The sequence below is a fragment of the Callorhinus ursinus genome, unplaced genomic scaffold, assembly GCF_003265705.2.
Source record: "Callorhinus ursinus isolate GAN/ISIS: 27379988/994484 unplaced genomic scaffold, GSC_fseal_2.0 scaffold24, whole genome shotgun sequence".
Taxonomy (NCBI): Eukaryota; Metazoa; Chordata; class Mammalia; order Carnivora; family Otariidae; genus Callorhinus; species Callorhinus ursinus.
The window spans coordinates 7,662,309-7,683,362 of NW_027397086.1; the positions used below are offsets into that span (position 1 = coordinate 7,662,309).

A 21,054-nucleotide genomic window follows, 5' to 3' on the forward strand; every position below is an offset into this window, starting at 1 on the left:
AGTCCTTGACTTTGTGTCTTCAGAACAGAATACTTCTGTGTGTCTAATATAGGTGATTGAGAAAAATAGAAATGTAAACTAGCAATAATAATAATTTTCTATTAAAATATCGTTCATGGAATGCTAGGCACTTCACATCTGTGACATTTATTCTTCGTAACAGTTTTGAAGTAGATGTTTACAATTCCCATATACAGGTTCAAAACTGAGGTTCTGAGCTGTTAAGTGAGGTTGCCTGAGATCACATAGCTAGGAAGTGGTGACTCTGTGGCCCTTGAGTTTTCTTCCTCACTGTGCAGGCAGTTACGTTGTCACTCCATCACCCATGGATGTCCGTTACCAAACATTTCCTGGGACCCGCTTCTATAGCCGTTTCATAAAGAAGTTGGTATCTCATGGCATCACGTTTAACTTTGTATTTTACTTTTGCTATTTTAATCATTGTTAAATTGAATCAATTGTTAACTAGTTTTCATGCTGCAGAATTTCTACTGTTAATACTTCATGGGTAATATTTTGGCACAGACACGCAGTTTTTGGAATGATGCTTTGTGGAGGGTTTCTTTTTTTTTTTTTAAGTGGTCTTTTCATAATGTTTTTTGTTTTTACTTTTTAGTTTATTTCAGTTCAAGTGGCTTTAGCTATAATTTGTTCATAAGAAGTGTAGGTATCGCAAGCTGTTTTAGTGGGAAGAGCATAGGGTTCTTGCAGGCATGGTTTCAGTTCCTATCATCTGCTAGCTGGGTGACCTTAGAGCCCTAAGCCTCAGTTTACCCATTTGTGATATGGAGATAATATGTATCTTAAAATTAGGGAAATTAAAGATAATACTGATACAAATACCTGGCATAAAGCCTTCCATGTAGCAGGTCGATATCTGTTGAATATTAGGCAAGTAGCTCATACTATTACTGTTGTTATTGTCATTACTGCAGTTGTCCCCCAGCTTTTCATTTCAAGAAGTCTGTACAACTCATTCTTCTTGAGACCTACTTATTTTGCAATTATCTAAGAATGGAGGGGAGGGACTTCCTGAAATGTCACTTGGGGGTCCAGGTTTGAACTTAGGCCATGGCTAAGCTGACCTTCTCTGCTGCGACCTTTCCTGCCCTTTGCACAATCCCATCTTTAATTGGCCAGCACCAGACTCTCCATTCCTGCTTGCCATTGTCCTCTGAGTCTTTAGTAGTTCAGAGGAGGTGTCATCAGTCCAGCCTGTTGTCATTTAACTCAGGGACATATGCCCGTTACATACATTGGGATGCCTCCTTGAAAGTTCTTTGAACAGATCAGGTTTTCAGCTCCATTGAGTCTCCCACTCCCTTCACTGGAGATTACACTAGAAGTCAGGAGGCTTCTTTGCAGAGCATGCTTAGGGGACAGAATTCTCACTCTTAGGCAACTGTAATGGTCTCAGTGCAGCAGTCCTTCAGTTGGAGCTGTCCTTAACATCACTTGGGCCTTTGGGGCAGATTTTGCCCGCAGCTTGTATATGGATATAATCTCAGATGCTAAAATGAAATGGCAGGTTTGGTTGGTAAGGCCATTGCCGAGTGAACCTAGTGATACTTGGTCCCTCAAGTCCACTTGCCTCATTGAACAATAAATTATGAAGCCTGCAGCTTTCATGTGTTCAGAAATGTGCAAACATTGTAGGGGAATTTAGCCTTTAACCTCTTTGAGCTGTTCATTTATATCTACGAAAGAAGTTCATCTCTCATAGAAAAGAATTCCATCTACCAAACTGGTGACTTAGGGTGTCTGGCTGTAACCCAGCATTATCCAAAGAAAATGTTCTGTAGTCATTTCCTGTGAGTGAAACTCTGTTTCCTCATCTGAGTGAGGAACTACCTTCAGATCATTTATCTGATTTCTGAATAATGTGCTTGTTGCATATTTTTGCGGAAGTAAATAGCATATGCTTTTCTTTTCCAGCATTCTTATTTTACTGTGCCTGATACTAGAGAACTTCCCAGCATACCCGAGAATGTGAGTACTTGCTGGGCGGGGGGCGGGGGGTGGGACGGGAATTAAATTTTTATTCTTCTTTGTCTTTTATTTACATTTAAAAGAAATAAAAGGATATATTTTCCCATTATAAAAATAATGCATTACAAAAGCAAAAAGAAATAGAGAATATTTGGAAAAGCAGAAAAAGTATAAAGAGGGATCATTACTCATACTTCTCAAAGGTAATCACCTATTAACATGTTGATGTCTCATTTAGTCTTTTTAGAATGTATTTTTTTTACATAGTTAAAATCACTGATCACATATGCATTTTTCCATCTCATTCATAGAATCCTGTTTGTTAGCTGTGTAACATTCCATTTGCTTTGTAATTTACTTAGCTCTTCCTTCATTGTTGTGCATTTAGGTGGTTTTTAGTTTTTGCTGTTGTAAAGAAAATGTTTCTATAGAAAAAACTTTTCTATAAAGATTTCTTTATTAGGATAGATTTACTTAAGTAGAATTATACTACATTTCTATGTCCACTTTTAAGAGTGTAAAAGAAAGTATTTGTGGGTATAAGTGTGAAGACTGCCCCCCCACACCTCTTAAAGATTTAAGAGTAGTGAACATGAGTCTGAGGGAGCAGAGGTTAATGTTTGCCCTCTGAACCAGCTGAATTGTGTTATCTAGCCTTAAGACATATTTTCAAAATGTTTTACTCAGATTTTAAGTAGTAGTATGTAGAATTAAATAGAGATTCACCACTGTGTAGGCACTTGATTACTTTTTAAAAATTGTGGCAAAATATATATATAACATCAAACTTACCATTTTAACTATCTTTAAATGTACATTTCATTGGTGAAATATATTCACATTGTTATGCAGTCATCATCAGCAGGACTTTTTCATCTTTCCCAACTGAAACTCTGTACCCATTAAAAAACAACTCCCCATTTACCCCCTCCTCCCATCCCCTGGCAACCACTATTCTTTCAGAGTCTTTCTTTATGAATTTGATTAGTTACCTAATATAAGTAGAACCATACAATATTTGTCCTTTTGTGTCTTGCTCATTTAATTTAGCATCATGCCTTTGTGGTTTATCCATGTTATAACATGTGTCAGCATTTCCTTCCTTTTTAAGACAGAATAATATTCCATTGTATGTATATACATACTCCATTTTGCTCCTCACTGATGGACATGTGAGTTTTCTACATTTTGGCTATTGTGAATAATGCTGCTATGCACATTGTTGTACAAACATCTGTGCAGGTCCCTGCTTTTAATTATTTTGGGTATATACCTGGTTTTTTTTTTAAAGTACTGGAGGAAGTGGTATATTTCTTTGTAATCATTACAGACTCACAGAAAGGAAATTCTTTTACATGTTGTCTATAGAGCACACAAATTATAAATGTCTAGTAATCATGTGTTATTAATGAAGTTAGACTATAAGTTCTTAGATAACTGTCTTAGTTGGGATTGTCAAATATATCCATAATGTTTATGATGAGGCTCTGGTGGAAAATACTGCTCCCTTTTTGTTTACATTAAGTAATAAAAACTTTGGAGCATAGACCCCATTTCAGCAACAAGAGCTAATGTTACTGTGTACTACTGCTTGTCAGATGATGGATTCAGTAGGTACCTGCATTTTCTCATTGACCTCTTTTGACAAACTTAGGTGCAACTATTATAATTACTATTTTATATCTAGAAACAGGCTCTGAGAATTTAAGTAACATATTCAAGGTCCTGCAGCAAAGAAGTGGTAGAATTAGAATTCAGACGTTGGTCTTTCTGGTTTTAGAGACTGAGGTCTCACGTACTATGCTATATTTTGAGCCCATTATTTTGCCCTTCATTTCCAAAAAAATTCCATGGAAATGACAAAAGAACAATAAAATTAAGGAGAAGAATGTTCTTGTAATTCCAGAAGCAGCTGCCATGAACCAGAAAATTTGAGGAATTTCCACAACATAAAGGAGATGATTACCGATACTTAGCAGTCAATAAGGAGTAGATAATGGAGGGACCCAGATCCAGTGGGAGAGCAGAAGTAGGGGCATACCACGGACAAATAGCAAAAGGCTGTTTGTTGAAGGATTATTTGCAAATGCGCTGGAACAATTATAAAAATTGGCTATGTACCAGATCACTCTGAAAATTTTAAAATAGAAAAAAAAAAAGTCTTACAGGCCAGTCTCTTCATGGCAATGAAATAAGACTAGAAATTAATGATAAAAGTTTTAAAAATATTTGTCTACTTGAAATAGTGGTTGGGTCAAAGGGGATAAAACATTGAAATAGTATACTGTTTAGATACTAATGACAACAAGAACACTAAACAACAAAAACCTAAGGGATTCAGCCAAAACTACACTCAGGGGGAAACTGATAACTTCTAATGCTTTTATTATAAATAAGAAACTGAGAAAATAATGAACTTGACTTTCAGTTCAAGAAGCTGGAAATGAGGGGTGCCTGGGTGGCTAATTCAGTTAAGCATCTGACTCTTGATTTCAGCTCAGGTCGTGATCTCAGGGTCATGGGATTGAGCCCCGTGTCAGGCTTCAAGCTCAGTGCGGAGTCTGCTTGGGATTCTCCCTCTCCCTCTCCTTCTGCCCCTTCCCCCACTTGTGTGTGCTCTCTCTCTAAATAAATAAATAAAATCTTTAGAAAAAAATGGGAAATTAATGGCAATCAAAAAGTCAAAACTAGAAGCATTTAATTACAGTTTTAGTTAGAAAATAGTGTTAAAGTAGAATTGAAAACTAAGACCTTTTTAAAACTGAATTTTTTTTTTAAAGATTTTATTTGTTTATTGGACAGAGACAGCGAGAGAATGAACACAAGTAGGTGGAGTGGCAGAGGGAGAAGCAGGCTTCCTCCTGAGCAGGGAGCCCGATGTAGGGCTTGATCCCAGGACCCTGGGATCATGACCTGAGCCGAAGGCAGACGCTTAATAACTGAGCCACCTAGGCGCCCCTTAAAACTGAATTTTTGAAAAGAAAGATGACCGTAAAATTATGCAATAAATTTGATAGAGATAAGATAAAATTTTCCAGAAAAATATAAATGATTGAAGTCAATGTAAGAAATAGGAAATGTAAATATAGAACGATAACTTGAAAAGATTAATGAAGCTTTTTTGGCCATCTCTACACCTTGCTGCTACAAGTATGTGAGGTTTTAGGTGGTTATATAGGCATGTTAAGGAACAGATTATTATGTAAACTGTTCCAAATTATAGGAAAGGTATGTAGGTATATGTATTAAACAAAAGAAAAAGAAAAATTGCTTGTAATCCCATATCTCAGAGAAAGTCACATTCCAAGTTTTTCTTTCCCCTTTATGATAGTAGCAGTTTCTACACTATGCTGCCTGGAGCCCTGAGGTTGCTTTAGGGCCCCTGGACAGCCTGGGGCAGGTGGATGACTGGCTGACCAGAGCACGGGGTCCCTGCTCCTGCTTTATTCATTTTTTTGTTTGTTTGTTTGCTTTATTCATTGCAGGTTCATTCCTGTCTGCTTAAATTGGGAATTAGGTAATATTTTGTTTGAGATAAAGGAGTCCTTTTGATGAAAAAAAAAAATTTAGAAGCTACATTTTAAAAAACACAATGGAGATGATACCAAATACATACCTTTCTATCAGCGCTTTTTTTATGACAATGTATTATGAATGTTTCAAAATATCTTTGTTGTACAAAACATTAAATAAGAAGTACATATAGAAAAAAGTGAATTACCGTTGTCCCTCCCCCACCCCAGTCCCATTCTCCCTCCAGTTTGCATGTCCTTCCAGACCTTTCAGACCTTTCTCTATGTATTTACTGTATCGTATGTGTGAGTACCTGTGTATGTTGTCGACATTTCTTGAGACATAAATATGATACTATTCGTATTGTTTTGCAACTCACTTTTTAACATGTATTCTCAAACCTGTTCATATTGATTTATTTCATCCTTTTTAAATGATTTTTTTAATTTAATGGTATTACTATTCTTATGAAAGTAATACATATTAATGGCTTAAAAAATCATATAGTACCACATAATTGTTGATGGAAATTTCAGAGTCTCCTTTCCACTTCCCAGAGGCAGCTACTTTCAAGATTTTAGCAGTTGCAGTATTTCTCTCCATGTTTTAAACTAATATGCACATATTGCTATATCTTAATTTTTTTTTCAGATATCACCTATTGATTTTCCTGTGGAAGTTGAGAGTTTAGATCTTTTACCACCTCTGAGCCTCTCTCCCTGTAGGAGATAACTTCTTCTCACTCATGTTTGTCCTCCCCCATTTTTCCTCTATCTTCAGAAAATATTTTGAATTTTTAAATTGTTTACAATTCAGTGAGCATGCGAATGAGACGATCAATTATGATGGCATTTTCTTTCTTGTATACAACTTTTTGTCAAATAGGAGTTCCTGGATTTCACATCTTCTTGTTTATTCCCTTATTCTGGTGAAACATTCTCCAGTAGTTTCCTAAGAAAGTACTGTGTTGTGGGGCGCCTGGGTGGCTGAATCGTTAAGCGTCTGCCTTTGGCTCGGGTCATGATCCCAGGGTCCTGGGATCGAGCCCTGCATTGGGCTCCCTGCTCTGCGGGAGGCCTGTTTCTCCCTCTCCCACTACCCTTGCTTGTGTTCCCTCTCTCGCTGTGTCTGTCTCTGTCAAATAAATAAATAAATAAATCTTTAAAAAAAAAAACTGTGTTGGAGGCACCATGGTCAGACCTTGCATCACTGAAAATGACTGTTCTGCTCCGGATATGATTGGAAATTGCCTTCAGAATTTTGAAGACATAGCTCTGTTGACTTCTAGTTTTCCTGTTGAAACTTGGAAGTTGTAAGCCATCCTGATTCTTGATTTATTTTTTAGGATCCTTTATTTGTCTTTGGTGTTCTGAAATTGTCCTTTTCATCTGCTGTGCTGGGCACCTGGTGCTCATTCAATCTAGAAACTCATGTCCTTTACACCCAGGAAATGGTGTCACATTATTTCTTTGAAAAGATGCTCCTTTATTATTCTCCTTTCTCTGGGGCCTCGGTGGTAGGATCCTGTGTTGATCCAGTAATTTCCTTTTCTATTTTCCATCTCTCTCTTTCAGTCTTCTTTCTACTTTCTTCAACAAATCATTTCACCCTTTTGAATTTCTTAGGATATCATTGTTATCATTATATATCTAAGAGCTTTTTGGTGTTGTTCAATAAATTATTCATTGTTTAATGGCATCTTGTTTCATGAGTGCAGTATGTTTTCTCATCCCTTTGAGACTCGTTCATAGGTCTAAAAATTTGTTCTTTCTGTCTATTTTCTTCCTCCATGTTTTCTCTCTCCTGTTTGTTTCATTCTGTATCTTTGATAGTAGAGGCTTTCCTCAAGTGCCTGTCCGGCCCTATTTAAGATGGAGGCACTAAAAAGCTAAGTGGAAGCTCTGTGTTCATGAATGGGGCTTGTTACCTGGTGGCCTTTATTGGAGTTGATGGATCAGAAAGGCCTGGTTACTTAGGGGCTGTATGTGGGGAGCTTTCAAATGTCAGTATCAGAATCTTGTCTCTGGAACTAGTGAGTTATTTTTTTTTTTTTTTGGTCTTGTTTTGTTTGTTTTGTTTTTGCCAGTGAGCGTAAGCTTCATTTACTATCATTCTGGAAGCTGAATGAGGGTGGTGAGTTACAGGATATCAACATTTAGCCTGTATTCTTTAAGCCTCCCCCCGCCATTTTTTTTAACTTAATGCTTTATCCCCTGTCCTTAGCTACACCTGGTGTCCCCCCATGCCTTTCCGGTTCAGTTCCTCTAGAAAGTAAACACTCCTTTTGCTGGAGGAGTTTCGGAAGGCTGGTTGACTAGCAGAGTGAGCTAGGAGAGAAGAATCTTATTTTGATTGGCACCTTTCCTCCAGCCTTCAAAGCTTCTGGGTATCTCCACTTCCTGAACCTTTTTGGAGTTGTGTGGTAGGAGTTGGGCTCAAGCGTGTGTCCTAACCCTCTGTCTCAGCTCTCATGTTCTGCCCTTTGTGGGCTGCCAAGTTATCTCCCTTTAGTTTTTCACCCTCAGTTGGCACCGTTGACATGTTGGGCCAGATCATTCTTTGTCATGTGGGACTGTCTGGTACGTCGTGGGATGCTAGCAACACTCCTGGGATCTACTCACTATATGGTGGTAGCACACCCACTTCCAGCTGTGACCACCCAAAATGTCTCCAGACATTGCCACATGTCCCCTAGGGGTGCATGACCCAGGTTGAGAACCATTTCTTTAGTAACTTCCGCTTTCTGGCTCCTAAAAACTTGACATCTCTCTTCCAGTAATGTCTTTTCTCCTGTTCTTTGGGGTTATGTCTTTTAAAATTCTTTCACTGTGACTTTCCCTGGGGGGTTGTTGGGGAGGGATGGTATCAGAGAGAAAAGACAAAACATTTGTGTTTAATCTACCATATTTTACTGGAAATCCCTACAGTGTTTTAACTATGCCTCTCCTGCTAATAGACATTTAGATTGTTTCTAATGTTTTGCTGTTATAAATAATGTTATAACAATTATTGCCGAGGTTAGGTTCATCATTTTAATTTTTTTTTAACTTGAAGGACCGAGAATTCCCTAAGAACTTAAAATGAGGTACCTGAAAGTTCTGATAATTTCCTAATTTTCAAAACTGCCATAACAGAGGTTAGAAATAGTTTGGTGGGGGGGGGGGGAGACTGTCTTCTTCATAGCCCCAGCTCCAATTCCTGTCTGCACTGCCCCCACCATTTTTGCAAAAAAAATTTTGCATTCCCTCTGCTAGTTTTGCCACTAATGAACCAATTCCCTGTGTATGACCCATTGTCCCCTAAATCCTCCTTTGCAAATCAGTAAAAGGCTGGCCTTGTTTGTTTCTAAGCGGGAATAATAAAAACAATCTGCCAGACTCCTAACATACATGGTTCCATTTAAATCCTTACAGCTCCTCTGTGAGAGATAGACATGAGCCCCATTTTATATATAGGGACCCAGGGCTCACAGACCTGAGGTTACCAGCCCAAGGTCTGCACCTAAGTGGGGTGTGGTGACTCAGGTTGGTAAGGAACCAAAGCATTTTGTTTTCATTATACCTGCCTGCCTCCCTGCAGTTGACTTTTGATATTCATGAGGAAAGAGGAAAAAATTAGTTTTCACATCTCAAATATGAAGTGAAGCAGGAAAGCTTTTCCTCCAAGGAGAATCAACTTTTGTAGGACCAATTTGTGTGATTTTTGACACAGTATCAGTATAGAGCTCTAGCCATGTTGAAATTTGCATTTTAATCTCTCGGTGATTTTCAAAGGATTAATTTAAAATGACTAAATTGCTGCATTGCAAATTGAAACAAGCAATAACCATGGGGTTGTTAATATGATAGAGTCTGCTGTAGTGGAAAGAACATGAGTTTTGGAGACAGGCAGACACCGGACTCTACCACTTGGGGACCTTGGACTACTTACTTATATTCTCTGAGCCTCAGTGTCCTTGTGTAATAAAGAAAAACGGGAGGAACAAATGAAGAATTAAATGCAAAGTTCCAAGTTCTGTGCTTGGTGCAAGAAAGATGCTGCTTTTGATGGTTCTTTCTTTCCCTTTTTCTCTGGGCTTTCCTACAATTCTAGTCTCAACCTCTTCTGAGGTCCAAGTTGTGGCTCAGGGCTAGGGCACATTACTTCTTGGAGCTTGTCTTTTCTGGGTTTTTGCTAACATTCTTGGTTGTGAAGATCAGTATTTGTCCTTTCATGGAGTGTATGTTTGACCGCACAAGTCTCTTCGAGGTGCCGATGACACCAGAATTTCTGAAGCTTAGAAATGGTAGAGAGAATGGAGTCCAGGACTCCGGTACCTGTCATATGGGAGGTTCTGTAAACATTTATTGATTATCTCCTCTTAAGAGACATGTTAAACTTAAAAGAATAAGCAAAGAGAAGGGTAAAAGGACTTTGGCACGTGGAACTTCATTCTGTCACCAGAGAATCAGGTTGTTCTGGACAGCTTCGGAGAATAGTTAATGTAAGAAAGAGAGAAAGGAGCTAGTATAGATTCAGCACCTACCGTGGATCAGATCAGGCACTATTTATTACGGAATCTTCACAGCAGGCTTATGAAGTCGTTGTTATCCCTGCCCTGAAGAGGAAATGAAGCCCAGAGACCTGAAGTAACTTGCCCCTAGTCATGTAGCCAGTAAATGCGAAAACCTGGAGTCACACTCAGGTCAGTCTGATCCCAGCACTGAGAAGCTGCTGGGTCCTGGGCCTCAGGCTCTATGGCTTCCCCACACCCTTCTAAGAAATTGCTCGTTGTCAGTTTCAGTTCTGTAATTAATTTTGTGAACTTGTTTAATGTCATTTCTCCTTCCATAATGAGAGGGATCAGTATTTTTTCATCACTGCATCTCTGTAATTAGCACTCTGTAAATACCCAGAACATAGTAGATTGTCAATATATATTTATGGAATGACTGAATGATTGGCTGAATGAATGAATGAATGAGCAATGCAGCCATCCCCAAGAAAAGGGAAAATAACAATTCTTCTCAGTTGGCTTTTAAGCCAGTATGTCTGCAAGACGTTAATAAAAAGCAAATGTAGAAAATTCTTTCCACTTTCAGATGGCTGTTGAAGTTAATTCTCATTATTTTTTACAATTTTTGTGTAGAAATATTTTCTTCCTTTTCATTGAAAAACTATCACTGTGTAATTTTCATCAGAGTTATCTCAAGATAACACATGTAGGAGTGAATTTTATACAGGCAATAGTTAAATGAGCATAAATCTTTATAAATCTTAAAGAGTTGACCTGCATTAAAAAGAAGTCACAGATCAGGAACAGATATGTAGTAATAATTACATTGTAAACCGGTTGTAGAAGGGATTCTTTTTTTAGCAGCTAGGTTTTGAAGTTTACTTTTGATTAATGGATAATCATATAGACCTTCATTTGGAATATTAAACAAACCTGTCTTAATTATCTGGTCGGTGTCATACCAAGTGGTTAATGATGCGCGGAAAGCATTTAGAATGGACAGTTACATATAACATTGCCCAGACTTCCACTTTGTCAAAAGATGTACCATGATATAGAAAAGATTTATGAACTCATCGTGACTTTCAAAAATAAACAAAGTTGAGGTGGTAGTGGAAGACCTATTATCAAGTACTGAGATTGTAGAGAATTCCATTGTTGCTCTTAAGAGTTGTCAGGTAATTGTTTATTCTAATGGTTTTTCCATTCACACGGAGGGATAAAATTTGACCTCCGGGTAAACCCTGCCTTCTTTCCTATAATATACTTCTCTGATGTGATAGCTTAAGTGAGTTTGTGGAATTCTTTCTCAGACAGATTATTTTAGAATGCAAATTTATAATTCCCTTTTAAGAACCCCACACAACTAAAGTAACCTAAATTCTTTAAAAAAAAAATCAATTGAGGATTTTAAAGGTTTACATTATGGTAAAATAATCTAAGCAGGAGTTATTTCAGGAAATAAGACCCATTGGCAAAAGCAAGCCTCTTGCCTAGAAGCCTCCTCCAGACACAGTACAGTAAGTCTTTATCATCTGTACTGTGTATGAAGCTGAAAGTCACAAAGACTAATAAAATGACAGACCGTGGGGCGGACTAGCATCTGTTTCGAAGGCTCCAAGGAGTACCCAGCTTAGAGTCGGTTCTTTGGTTTGGGGATTATCTCATTTCCCTAAGGTATTGAACCTAAGACGCTTTTTCTCTAAGCCCCACTATAACCCCTCCCATCCTTGGCCCATCCCCCCCACCCCCCACCTGCTTCCTCACCCCGGGCGTGGATCACAGTGAGCCCGAAGTCCCCAGCCACCTGGATCGGCACAGGAGCCAGCAGGGACAGCTAGAATCGAGCAGCCATTATGGGGCTTCTCCTGGGGGAAATGAGGCTTGCCAGGTGCCTTCCCTTCCTCTTTGTCTGGATTTAGAGCCATAGAGGGTTAGAGCTGGACGGGACCTTCACCGTCATCTCTCTGCAGAGATGAGAAACAGGAACCTGGAGAAGCTAAGGAGCTTGTGTAGCACACACCTCTTCCAAAACTCAACTTCCAGGCTGTTCTGACCCAGTTAACTAGAGAACTTCCTTGGACCTGAGCCCTTTCCAGCCCTGGGTAGTGGTCAGCTTCATATCCCTGCTCCCCAGCCCTACAGAGTGAGCCCATAATGAATGCTAGGCGGATAGGAGAATGCTCACGGGCACATAATTGATATGTAACTGAAAGAATGCTTGAGTTCTATGAATAGAAATGGAATGTCCTTAAGCCTAAAAACGTCCTGGCACCGAGAAAACTGAACCCTTCTGAGCATGGACACTAGAAATAGTCCCTCGAAGCAAGATTTTCCTTCCCAGTAGGTGAGTCACACAGAGAGGTAATTTTCAGGGAATGAAGGGGGTGATGATTTAGACTTAGCCGTGGTGGCATTACAGTCTAGAACACTGGGCCCAAGACTAGGTGAGCAGCAACACCATGCTTGACAGGACTGATGGTTCTTTAAAAGGAGAACTGATTCCCTCATTAAATGAGTAGACTCCATTTAAGAAAACTGGGCATGTGGACAAGTGTGGTGCTCAGTAACTTGGAAGCCTGGGTGTTGTCTGCAATTCTTCCCCCCCTCTCCCCCCCGCCCCACTTCTCAGGTCTGATTCATTATCAGGTCCTGTGATTTCACTTTACAGAGATCTGTCACATCCATATTCAAAGCTTTCATCTCCGTAGTTTATTTGTTGTAATCATTCTTTCCTGGAATGTGGCAGTAGCCTATTAATTGATTGTCCTGCCTCCCACTTGCCCTCTCCTGGGCATCCTCCATAGGAGCTCTAGGAAGATCCTTCTGAAACACATATGTAACTGTATCATGCTCCTTCAGCAGCAGCTCCCTTTTACCCGTGGGGAAAGTCTAACTCCCATGGAATCTGAACCCAGCTCCCCTGCCCTAGCACGTCCCCTGCCGTGTAGCCTACTCTTCACTCTACTGACCTGCTGGAGCTCCTCTCTCGTCCCTGCTTCTGTCCTGCATGGAATACACTTCTCCCCCTGTCCATTGAGTGAAGTCCTCTTGGGAGACCCAGACCAGCTGTCTTCTCCTCTGTCAAGCCTTCCCTAGCCTTGCCCCCATATCCATCCAGCAAAGTTGAATCTGCCCTTCTCAGGCAGCCCTGCAGTGTGTGTAGCCTGGACCATGGTACTTGGCACACCATACTAATGCCATTCCCATTCCCAGGCTACACTCCTGGAAAATGGGGATCATCTTTAATTAATCTCTGCAGGTCCAGCTCCCAGGATGGTACTAAATACCTAGTAGGAGTTAAATAAGTGTTTGTTGATTGGCTGATTACAGGAGACAGAAATGGGAGGTTGAAGACTTGGTCCCACTGAAGCAAAGTGCTAGGAGAGTGGTATACCTTGTGTTCCTTAGAAATATAAGCTCATAGTATGTTCTGGCTGCAATCTTGACCTAGGACAGTGTGCCATGGAGCTCCCTCTGCTCCTTATTCCCCATTCCCTACACTCTTGTCTTACCCATAAAACCCATGACTGACCTGGCTGTGAAATGAATACCTGCTTCTGTATGCAGCCCCCTCCCCATTACCTGATGAACAAACCACCTATTTCTTTACACTTTTATTTTTTTAGAGAGAGGGTGTGCATGGGGTGGGGAGGGGAGGAGCAGAGGCAGAGGGTGAGGCAGGGAGGGGGAGGGAAAATCCCAAGCAGGCTCTGTGCCCAGCATGGAGCCAGACACGGGGCTTGATCCCACGCTCCTGAGATCCATGACCTGAGCCAGAATCAAGAGTTGGATGCCCAACCGACTGAGCCACCAAGGTGCCCCTTCTTTACTTTTAATAAATGTAGCCACAAATACCTTTAACAGCCTCCCCCAACCCCCAGCTATTTTACATGACTTTGTGAGTTGCCAGTGTCCATTCTTTTACCATGAGCCCTTCACCATTACTAAGCATTTGATCACTTCATCCAACCTAGGCCCAAGTTTTCTGATATCAAATGCTGTGTTCTTCCTAATATACCACATTGTCTTTCAGGCTGGTGTATTTTTCTTAGGCTACACTGCTCAAACTCCAGCTAAGGAGCTGAGGTCTTCAGTCTTGCTTTCTTTACTTATTGATTCATTCTTTTATCAAACTGCTAGATGATGGGATGTCACTGCCCAGAGGGACCTCAGTCTAGGAACAAAAACATACTTGTAACCAAGTGGTTATAAGATAGAGACAAATAACCATGCCAGCACAAAGTGTAGGAGCTTGACAAATGTGGAATCGAGGAAGCTTTTTAGGAGGAGGTAACATTTCACCTGGGTCTTGAAAAGTGAGTGAGTTTCCTCAAGGAAGAGAAGAGCATTCTAGGAGGAGGAAACAACAGAAGTAAAGGCCTGAGGGTATGAAAAGGTATGACAGGTTTGAGAAATTGAGGGTTGGTGTAGCTTAAGCCACTGGATGCTTTAAGGCACAGGGGAGGAGACCCTTCTCGCCAAGGGGTTTTCTTCAGAGATGAAGTTTGGTGGAAACTGTAAATGCTCCCTACAGCTGCTCCCAAGGCCTGCTCTGCCCCGCAGGTGCTCCCACGGCTGAACGAAGTTCCCAGGGCTGTCGCCACTCCCACCCACTCCCACCCGCCTAGGCGGGTGGCATCCCAGAAGGAAAGAGGCAGGGGAGGAAGCAGATAAGAAAGACAGCTTCTGTTTAGACACAAATATCTTGGTAATCAGCACAGATGGGATGAGAAATACCAAAAAAAGTACATGACAGTTTAGAGAGAATTTGGCTAAATGTTACATATTTTTAACATACCTGTATAGAGTTTTTGGAACAAGCACCTGAATCTCTCAGAACCTGATTGGGCCTGGGGGTTATGCCTCAACCAAGTGGTGTTTTGATTTCAGAAATGTTTCCTTCCCCATCCACAAAAGTATCCTTATGATTTTTTTTTCTCCCACCAAAATAAGGTGCAGGATTTGTCTCTGACGCCGTGTCTCCTTATTTGGACGGCAAGCTGTGTAACATATTTCTACCCAGCGTGAAGCTTCTTGGCAGACTCTTGAGGCCACGTTTTGGTGGCTTCAGAGTTATCTTTGGATCTGTCAAAAGTGCTAATGGGCTTTCTGGCCTTCTTTAAGCTCCTCATTTCTATTTTCTTTTTACTTGCATCCTCTCCTAAAAGAAAAATTGATGTAATTCATCAGCAGTTAAGCATTTTACTGAAATGCTCAGCTGAGGGCCTTGTATTTTTGTTTGCGAGAATAGTTCTGCCATGTCACGGTCTTCAGAGCGAACCCCACCCTGACATCATTAGCTCAGCACTCCTCAGTCCACTGGGCAAGAGACCCACTTGTTGACTAATTCAGACTGCCTTGCTTGTTTGTTTTTTGTTTTTCAAGTTTGTTAGGAGGCAAGTGGTGTGTTGGTTAGAGCAAGGGCTTCAGATTCAGGAGACCTGGTTTTGAAACTGGGCTCTGCCCTTTCTAGCTGGGTGACCTTTGGAGCCTACTTACCCTTCCTGGGCCTCAGTTTCTTCATCTATAGAAATGGAGATGATGATGCCTTTTTTCAGGGTTGTTGAGAAGATTAGAGAGAACACAGGTAAAGTACCTATTGTCTAACACAGAAGGATTACTCAATGGGATAACAGTTCTTAACAGCAACACTTTTTCTCTTTCAGTAGGTGTATTTCAATCCTGCTTTGTTCCAATGCTATGCTTCCTTTCCTGAATACAAGTTTTACCTACTATTTGTACCGATATAAACAAAGAGCATAGGTTTAGAGACAAATTCACCCAAGATTGATGATCCACATAGTGTATAACCTTGGTCCTATTACTTCATTTTCTCTGTTGTCTGTTTTCCTATCTGTAGAGATGATATTGCCTGTTCAAGGAGTGGTTTCAAGATTAAGTGAAATGTATGTAAAGCTTTGTATATTGTAGATGTTTAAAAATACTTAAGTGGGACAATGTAAGGGAAAGTGTATGGGCTCTGGAGTTGGAACTGAGTCCAAATTCTGACTCCACCAGTTACTGAATCTCTCCCAGACTTACTTTATCTCGATACTGGGGGGAAATGCCTCCTTGAGTTTTGTGAGAACTGCGTAAGATTACACATACGAAGTACCTGATATGGTACCTGGTACTTGGTAGGTAGTCAGTATATGGAGCTATTAATTCACTCATTATTTATAAAGGTCGATGGTTAACCTGGTATTCCAATCAAAGAACAATAAATCATAAGATAAGTGCCCATTCTTATTCCCAACCCATAATATGTTGAAAAGCACTTTATGCTATTTTGCATGTAAAAATCCACCTGGTTTACTTGAATTTATGGGTTTAGAGCTCTTTCATCATTATAAATGGCAAACCCCTGGCAAGTAGTGTTCCTTCCCTCCCTGACCCCCTTCATTTTCAGAGGATTATATTGTGTGGCATTGAAAACCTGTAACATTGAAGAAATTAACATATTCATGTGTATTATTAAAGTCAGGTGCGTATAGAAAGGGTTGCAGAAATGAAACACATTATATTTTTTCTGAAATCTGAAGAGTACCAATCTATAGTACTAATTAAAGAAGCCCCGGGTACAGACAAAAGCTAGTTAAAATACTGCTTTGTCACCATTTCCTGCTGCTTGTCTGCAGTTTTTTTCCCCCTTTTGAGTGAAATACCTGGAAATTGTAAATCTTCAAAATTGCTCTGATTCCAGCTGAGCCCTTTTAGACAATGTCAACGATGGAGGAGGGGGATGCCGCAGTGATGACAAGAGAGGAGCATGCATGCCTAGCCTTTGCGGGTGGGATCTGGCAGACAGAAATGGGCTCTGTGCCAAAAAGCATTTTGGTCCCCGGGCCCTTTCTCTTGCCTAGATGTATGGTACGGCACATTGGGAAAGTTCTAGGATCTGGAGTCAGCAGATCTGAGCTGCAGTCCTGTCTTTATCACTTATGAGACTTTTTGGTCTTGGCATCCCTCTCTGAGGCTTGCTTTCCTCATTTGTAAGATTGTAGACTTCCTGTCCTGCTCACCTTTCGGAACCGATAGGCCCAGCTGTGTGGTGCTGCCCGTGACCTCGTGTAAACTGTAATCAGCACACAGAAGTGCTTCATCTCTCAGGTCTCTTCCAACTTGGCATTTCATGATTTTACACACGCACGGGATTCGGTCTCCCAGGTGGAAAGAATACGACAGGGGCAGAGGAGAGTATGCTTTCTGATAATCTTCTGTTTCTCATACTTTTTTTAAGATCCCGCTTGTAATAAGAACAAACGAAATAAGCCACAAATCTCCCCTTCTTGTTTCTCCTAGAGAAATCTGACAGAATATTTTGTGGCCGTGGATGTAAACAACATGTTACATCTGTATGCCAGTATGCTGTACGAACGCCGGATTCTCATCGTCTGCAGCAAGCTTAGCACTGTGAGTAGACAGTCTTGAGATGGGCTTTTTAATTATTTTATTTCAATGGAAAGAGGTATCGGGAAGATGAAAGACAATTTTAGGAAAAGAAATCAGCCACAATCCCCTCAACATGTCATTTTCATTAATTATTCATGTTTCTGTACAGTGCCAGTGCATGTTTTCATTGACTCTTATAGCTTCACAATCAATTATAGTTTTCCATTTGGTCTGGGTATGAACACTTTGCATGTTTTCACATACGCTTCCATCATTGTCATTTTTTTACATGTCTGTATCATATTCCATTGTACTGATATGTCATCATTTACTAAACCTTTCTTCTCTTGATGGCCATTTAGCTTCTTCATAGTTTCATCCTTTAGTAGATAATACTGCAGTGAACATCTTTTGGCTGCTTTTGATGGATGTGGTTCATAGTCTAATGAGTAGGACCATCAGGTCAAAGGACTTGCTGAGCACTGTGACTTAGGACTGCCAGACTGCTTCCCAAACACACTGTGCTTGTTTATAGTGAATGCTGCCAGCCATATATGAGTTCCCATTTTTACTGCAGCCTTGCCAGAATTGTGTGTGTATTCATGCATATTTGTTTAAATTTTGCTAATAAAATAGGCATAAAGTGGTATGGCAGGTTTGCTTTATTTTTCTTTGGTTAGAGGTTACTGAATATTTTCCATGGGTTTATTTCCCATTTATATTTTGTTAATGTCTTTTCCCATTTATCTTATAGGACTCTTGTTTTTTAATAAATTGGAATGAGGTTTTTTATATTGTAATAACTATTGCTATATGGATAATACAAATATTTTTCATATTCTTTTTATTTTAGGTTTTTTTTTAACTTGACAGGTATAGAGTTTATATCTTTCCCTATATTCTATTAATGAAAGTTCTCAAACATAGAAAGTTGAAATCATTTTACAGTAAACACCCATATAACCCGATCTAGATTCTGCCACGAACATTTGACTATGCTTTCTTTGGCACATATTTATTCATCTGCCCATCCCATGTGCTATCCATCAGTCCATTGTATTTTCTGATGCATTTTAAAGTAAATCACAGACATCAGTATATATCCCACTAAATAATTGTGTATGTATATTATTAACTGAAGTTCAATATCTGTTTATAGTATTATTTTTCTTTTGAGGTTAAGCTTGCATACAGAAATTAACTGGGAGTGGAATGCCTAACAGGTACTTCTCTGTTAGAGAGGATAGAAGGACCTTCTTATAGTGAGAATTTCCCTAATGAAGGGTCTATGGATAAAGTCAGTTGTGTATTTACCCACGAATACAAGGTGTCTAATAATGAAAATTTTGTGAGGCTGTTAGTTTTCTTTATGGTTTTTATTATAACTTCATTATTTTATTATTTCTTTGGTATTGTTTGCTTGTCAGGAACTCACAGTTTTTTGATTGTGCCAGGCTCATAGCACGTAGTAGGTGATAAAAGCATGGCCTTTGCCCTTGAGGGAAAAACATCCCAGGTAGCGGGCGCCTGGGTGGCTCAGATGGTTAAGCATCTGCCTTCGGCTCAGGTCGTGATCCCGAGGTCCTGGGATCGAGTCCCGCATCGGGCTCCCTGCTCCTTGGGAGCCTGCTTCTCCCTCTGCCTCTCTCTCTCGTTCTCTGTCTCTCATGAATAAATAAATAAAAATCTTTAAAAAGAAAAAAAAAACATCCCAGGTAGCTTTTTTTTTGGCATTTTATTTTAAACTAGAAGTGCAGTTCATAATCTCAGGTCTTGAATGCCCAGACGGTTTGGGAATGAGAAGATTGCCATCCAGATTTATTGCTACATCTTTATGAAGCCAGTTAGAATAAAAGTACAGTTGAGGAGCCTGGCTGGCTCAGTCGGAGGAGCCTGTGACTCTTACTCTCAGGATTATGAGTTCGAGCCCCACATTCGGTGTAGAGATTACTTAAATAAAACTTAAAAAAAAAAAGAATAAAAGTACAGTTGAAAGAGTCTAGTCTGCAACCAGTTACTATTGCATTGGAGTATTAAACTTCAGTAGAACAAAAAAAAAAAGACATCATATTAGTGTAATTTAAATTCCCTATAATATGATTGTGACTTTTTTTTTTAAAGATCTTATTTATTTATTTGACAGAGAGAGACACAGTGAGAGAGGGAACACAAGCAGGGGGAGTGGGAGAGGGAGAAGTAGGCTTCCCACTGAGCAGGGAGCCCAGTGCGGGGCTCGATCACAGAACCATGGGATCATGACCTGAACCAAAGGCAGCCGCTTAACGACTGAGCCACCCAGGCACCCCGATCGTGACATTTTTGGGCTCTTAATATGTGCCAGGCACTGTGCTAAGCACTTTGCATCTATTAACTCATTTAATCTTCACTATATCAGTGTGTAGTAAGTTCTGTTATTATCACCTCCTTATAGATAAGGAAGAATGTACCTTCTGTGTAATTTTTTGTTTAGATATAGTGGATTAAACACACAAATTTATTTCTGCTCTCTTTCAAAACTAAAATGAACTAAAGAATAAATCGACAAGCACAAAGAGCAGATGTAGCAGAGATTTTTTTTTTTGCAGCAGACATTTTTAAAGATACAGAAAATACTATTACCAGTGTTATGCCAGTATTTAAAAAGTAAGATGAAATGGACAGTAAAATACAACTTACCAAAATTGAATCAAAAAGAAAAATCGAATAGGTTATTTAATTTATAGAAATTGAATCAATACATAATTTTTTTTCCCCAAAACACTCAGCTCAGATGGTTTTACAGGTGTGTTTTATCAAACATCTCAAGAACAGATCATTTTAATCTTAGACTTCTTCTTGAGAGTCTAGAAAGAAAAGGGAATACACTCCTACTTCTCTTGTGGTAATTGTATAACCTTGACATTCAGCCACACAAGGAAGAGACATTACAAGAAAGTTTATCAGCCAATCTCGCTCATAAACATAGCTGTAAAAGTTTTAAACAAAATAGTAGCAAATGTATTTTAAAATATGATTCATAATAACTAAGTTGGACTTATTCCAGAAATGTAAGGTTGATAATACTAGAAAAATCTATTAATATAACTTACCACATTAATATATTAAAAGGGAAAATTCATGAGGCACCTGGATAACTTGGTCACTTGAATGTCCAACTCTTGGTTTCAGCTCAGGTCGTGATCTCAGGGTCGTTAGATTGAGCCCCACTTTGGGCTCTGTGCTCAGTGGGGAGTCTGCTTGAGATTCTCTCTCTCCCTCTGCCCCTCCCCCTGCTTGCTCTTATACACGCGTGCTCTCTCTTCCTCTAAAATGAATAAATCTTTAAAAATAAATAAAGGGAAAATTCATATGGTCACCATATGGAGATGGAGATGGAGAAAAAGCATGACTATGTTCATGAACAGGAAGACTCGATGTATTGAAGATGTCCTTTCACTCTAAAACGATCTATAGATTGCATGCAGTTCCGTTCAAAAATCCCATTAGGATTTTATACAGTGCTTGGCAAACTGATTCTAAAATTAATGCAGAAAAGTCCAAGGGAAGAGCCAAGACATACTTGAAGAAAAAGAAAGGGTTGTGGAAGCTTGCTTTACCAGAATCAAAACTTTTTATAGAGCTGTAGTAATTAGGATGTTAGTAATGGCACAGGAATACACAAA

The 21,054-nt window shown here is 39.6% G+C and overlaps 1 protein-coding gene across 10 annotated transcripts in view; it reads left to right on the forward strand.

Moving 5' to 3' along the window:
• DENND1A (DENN domain containing 1A) overlaps positions 1 to 21,054 on the forward strand; it is a 497,276-nt gene that overhangs the window by 243,781 nt on the left and 232,441 nt on the right. For all 10 annotated transcript variants that reach the window (XM_025888027.2, XM_025888028.2, XM_073905764.1 and 7 more), the window contains 2 exons: positions 1,936 to 1,989; positions 17,303 to 17,413. In XM_025888027.2, coding sequence (XP_025743812.1) covers positions 1,936 to 1,989; positions 17,303 to 17,413 — 165 coding nt within the window. The remainder of the gene's footprint in view (positions 1 to 1,935; positions 1,990 to 17,302; positions 17,414 to 21,054) is intronic.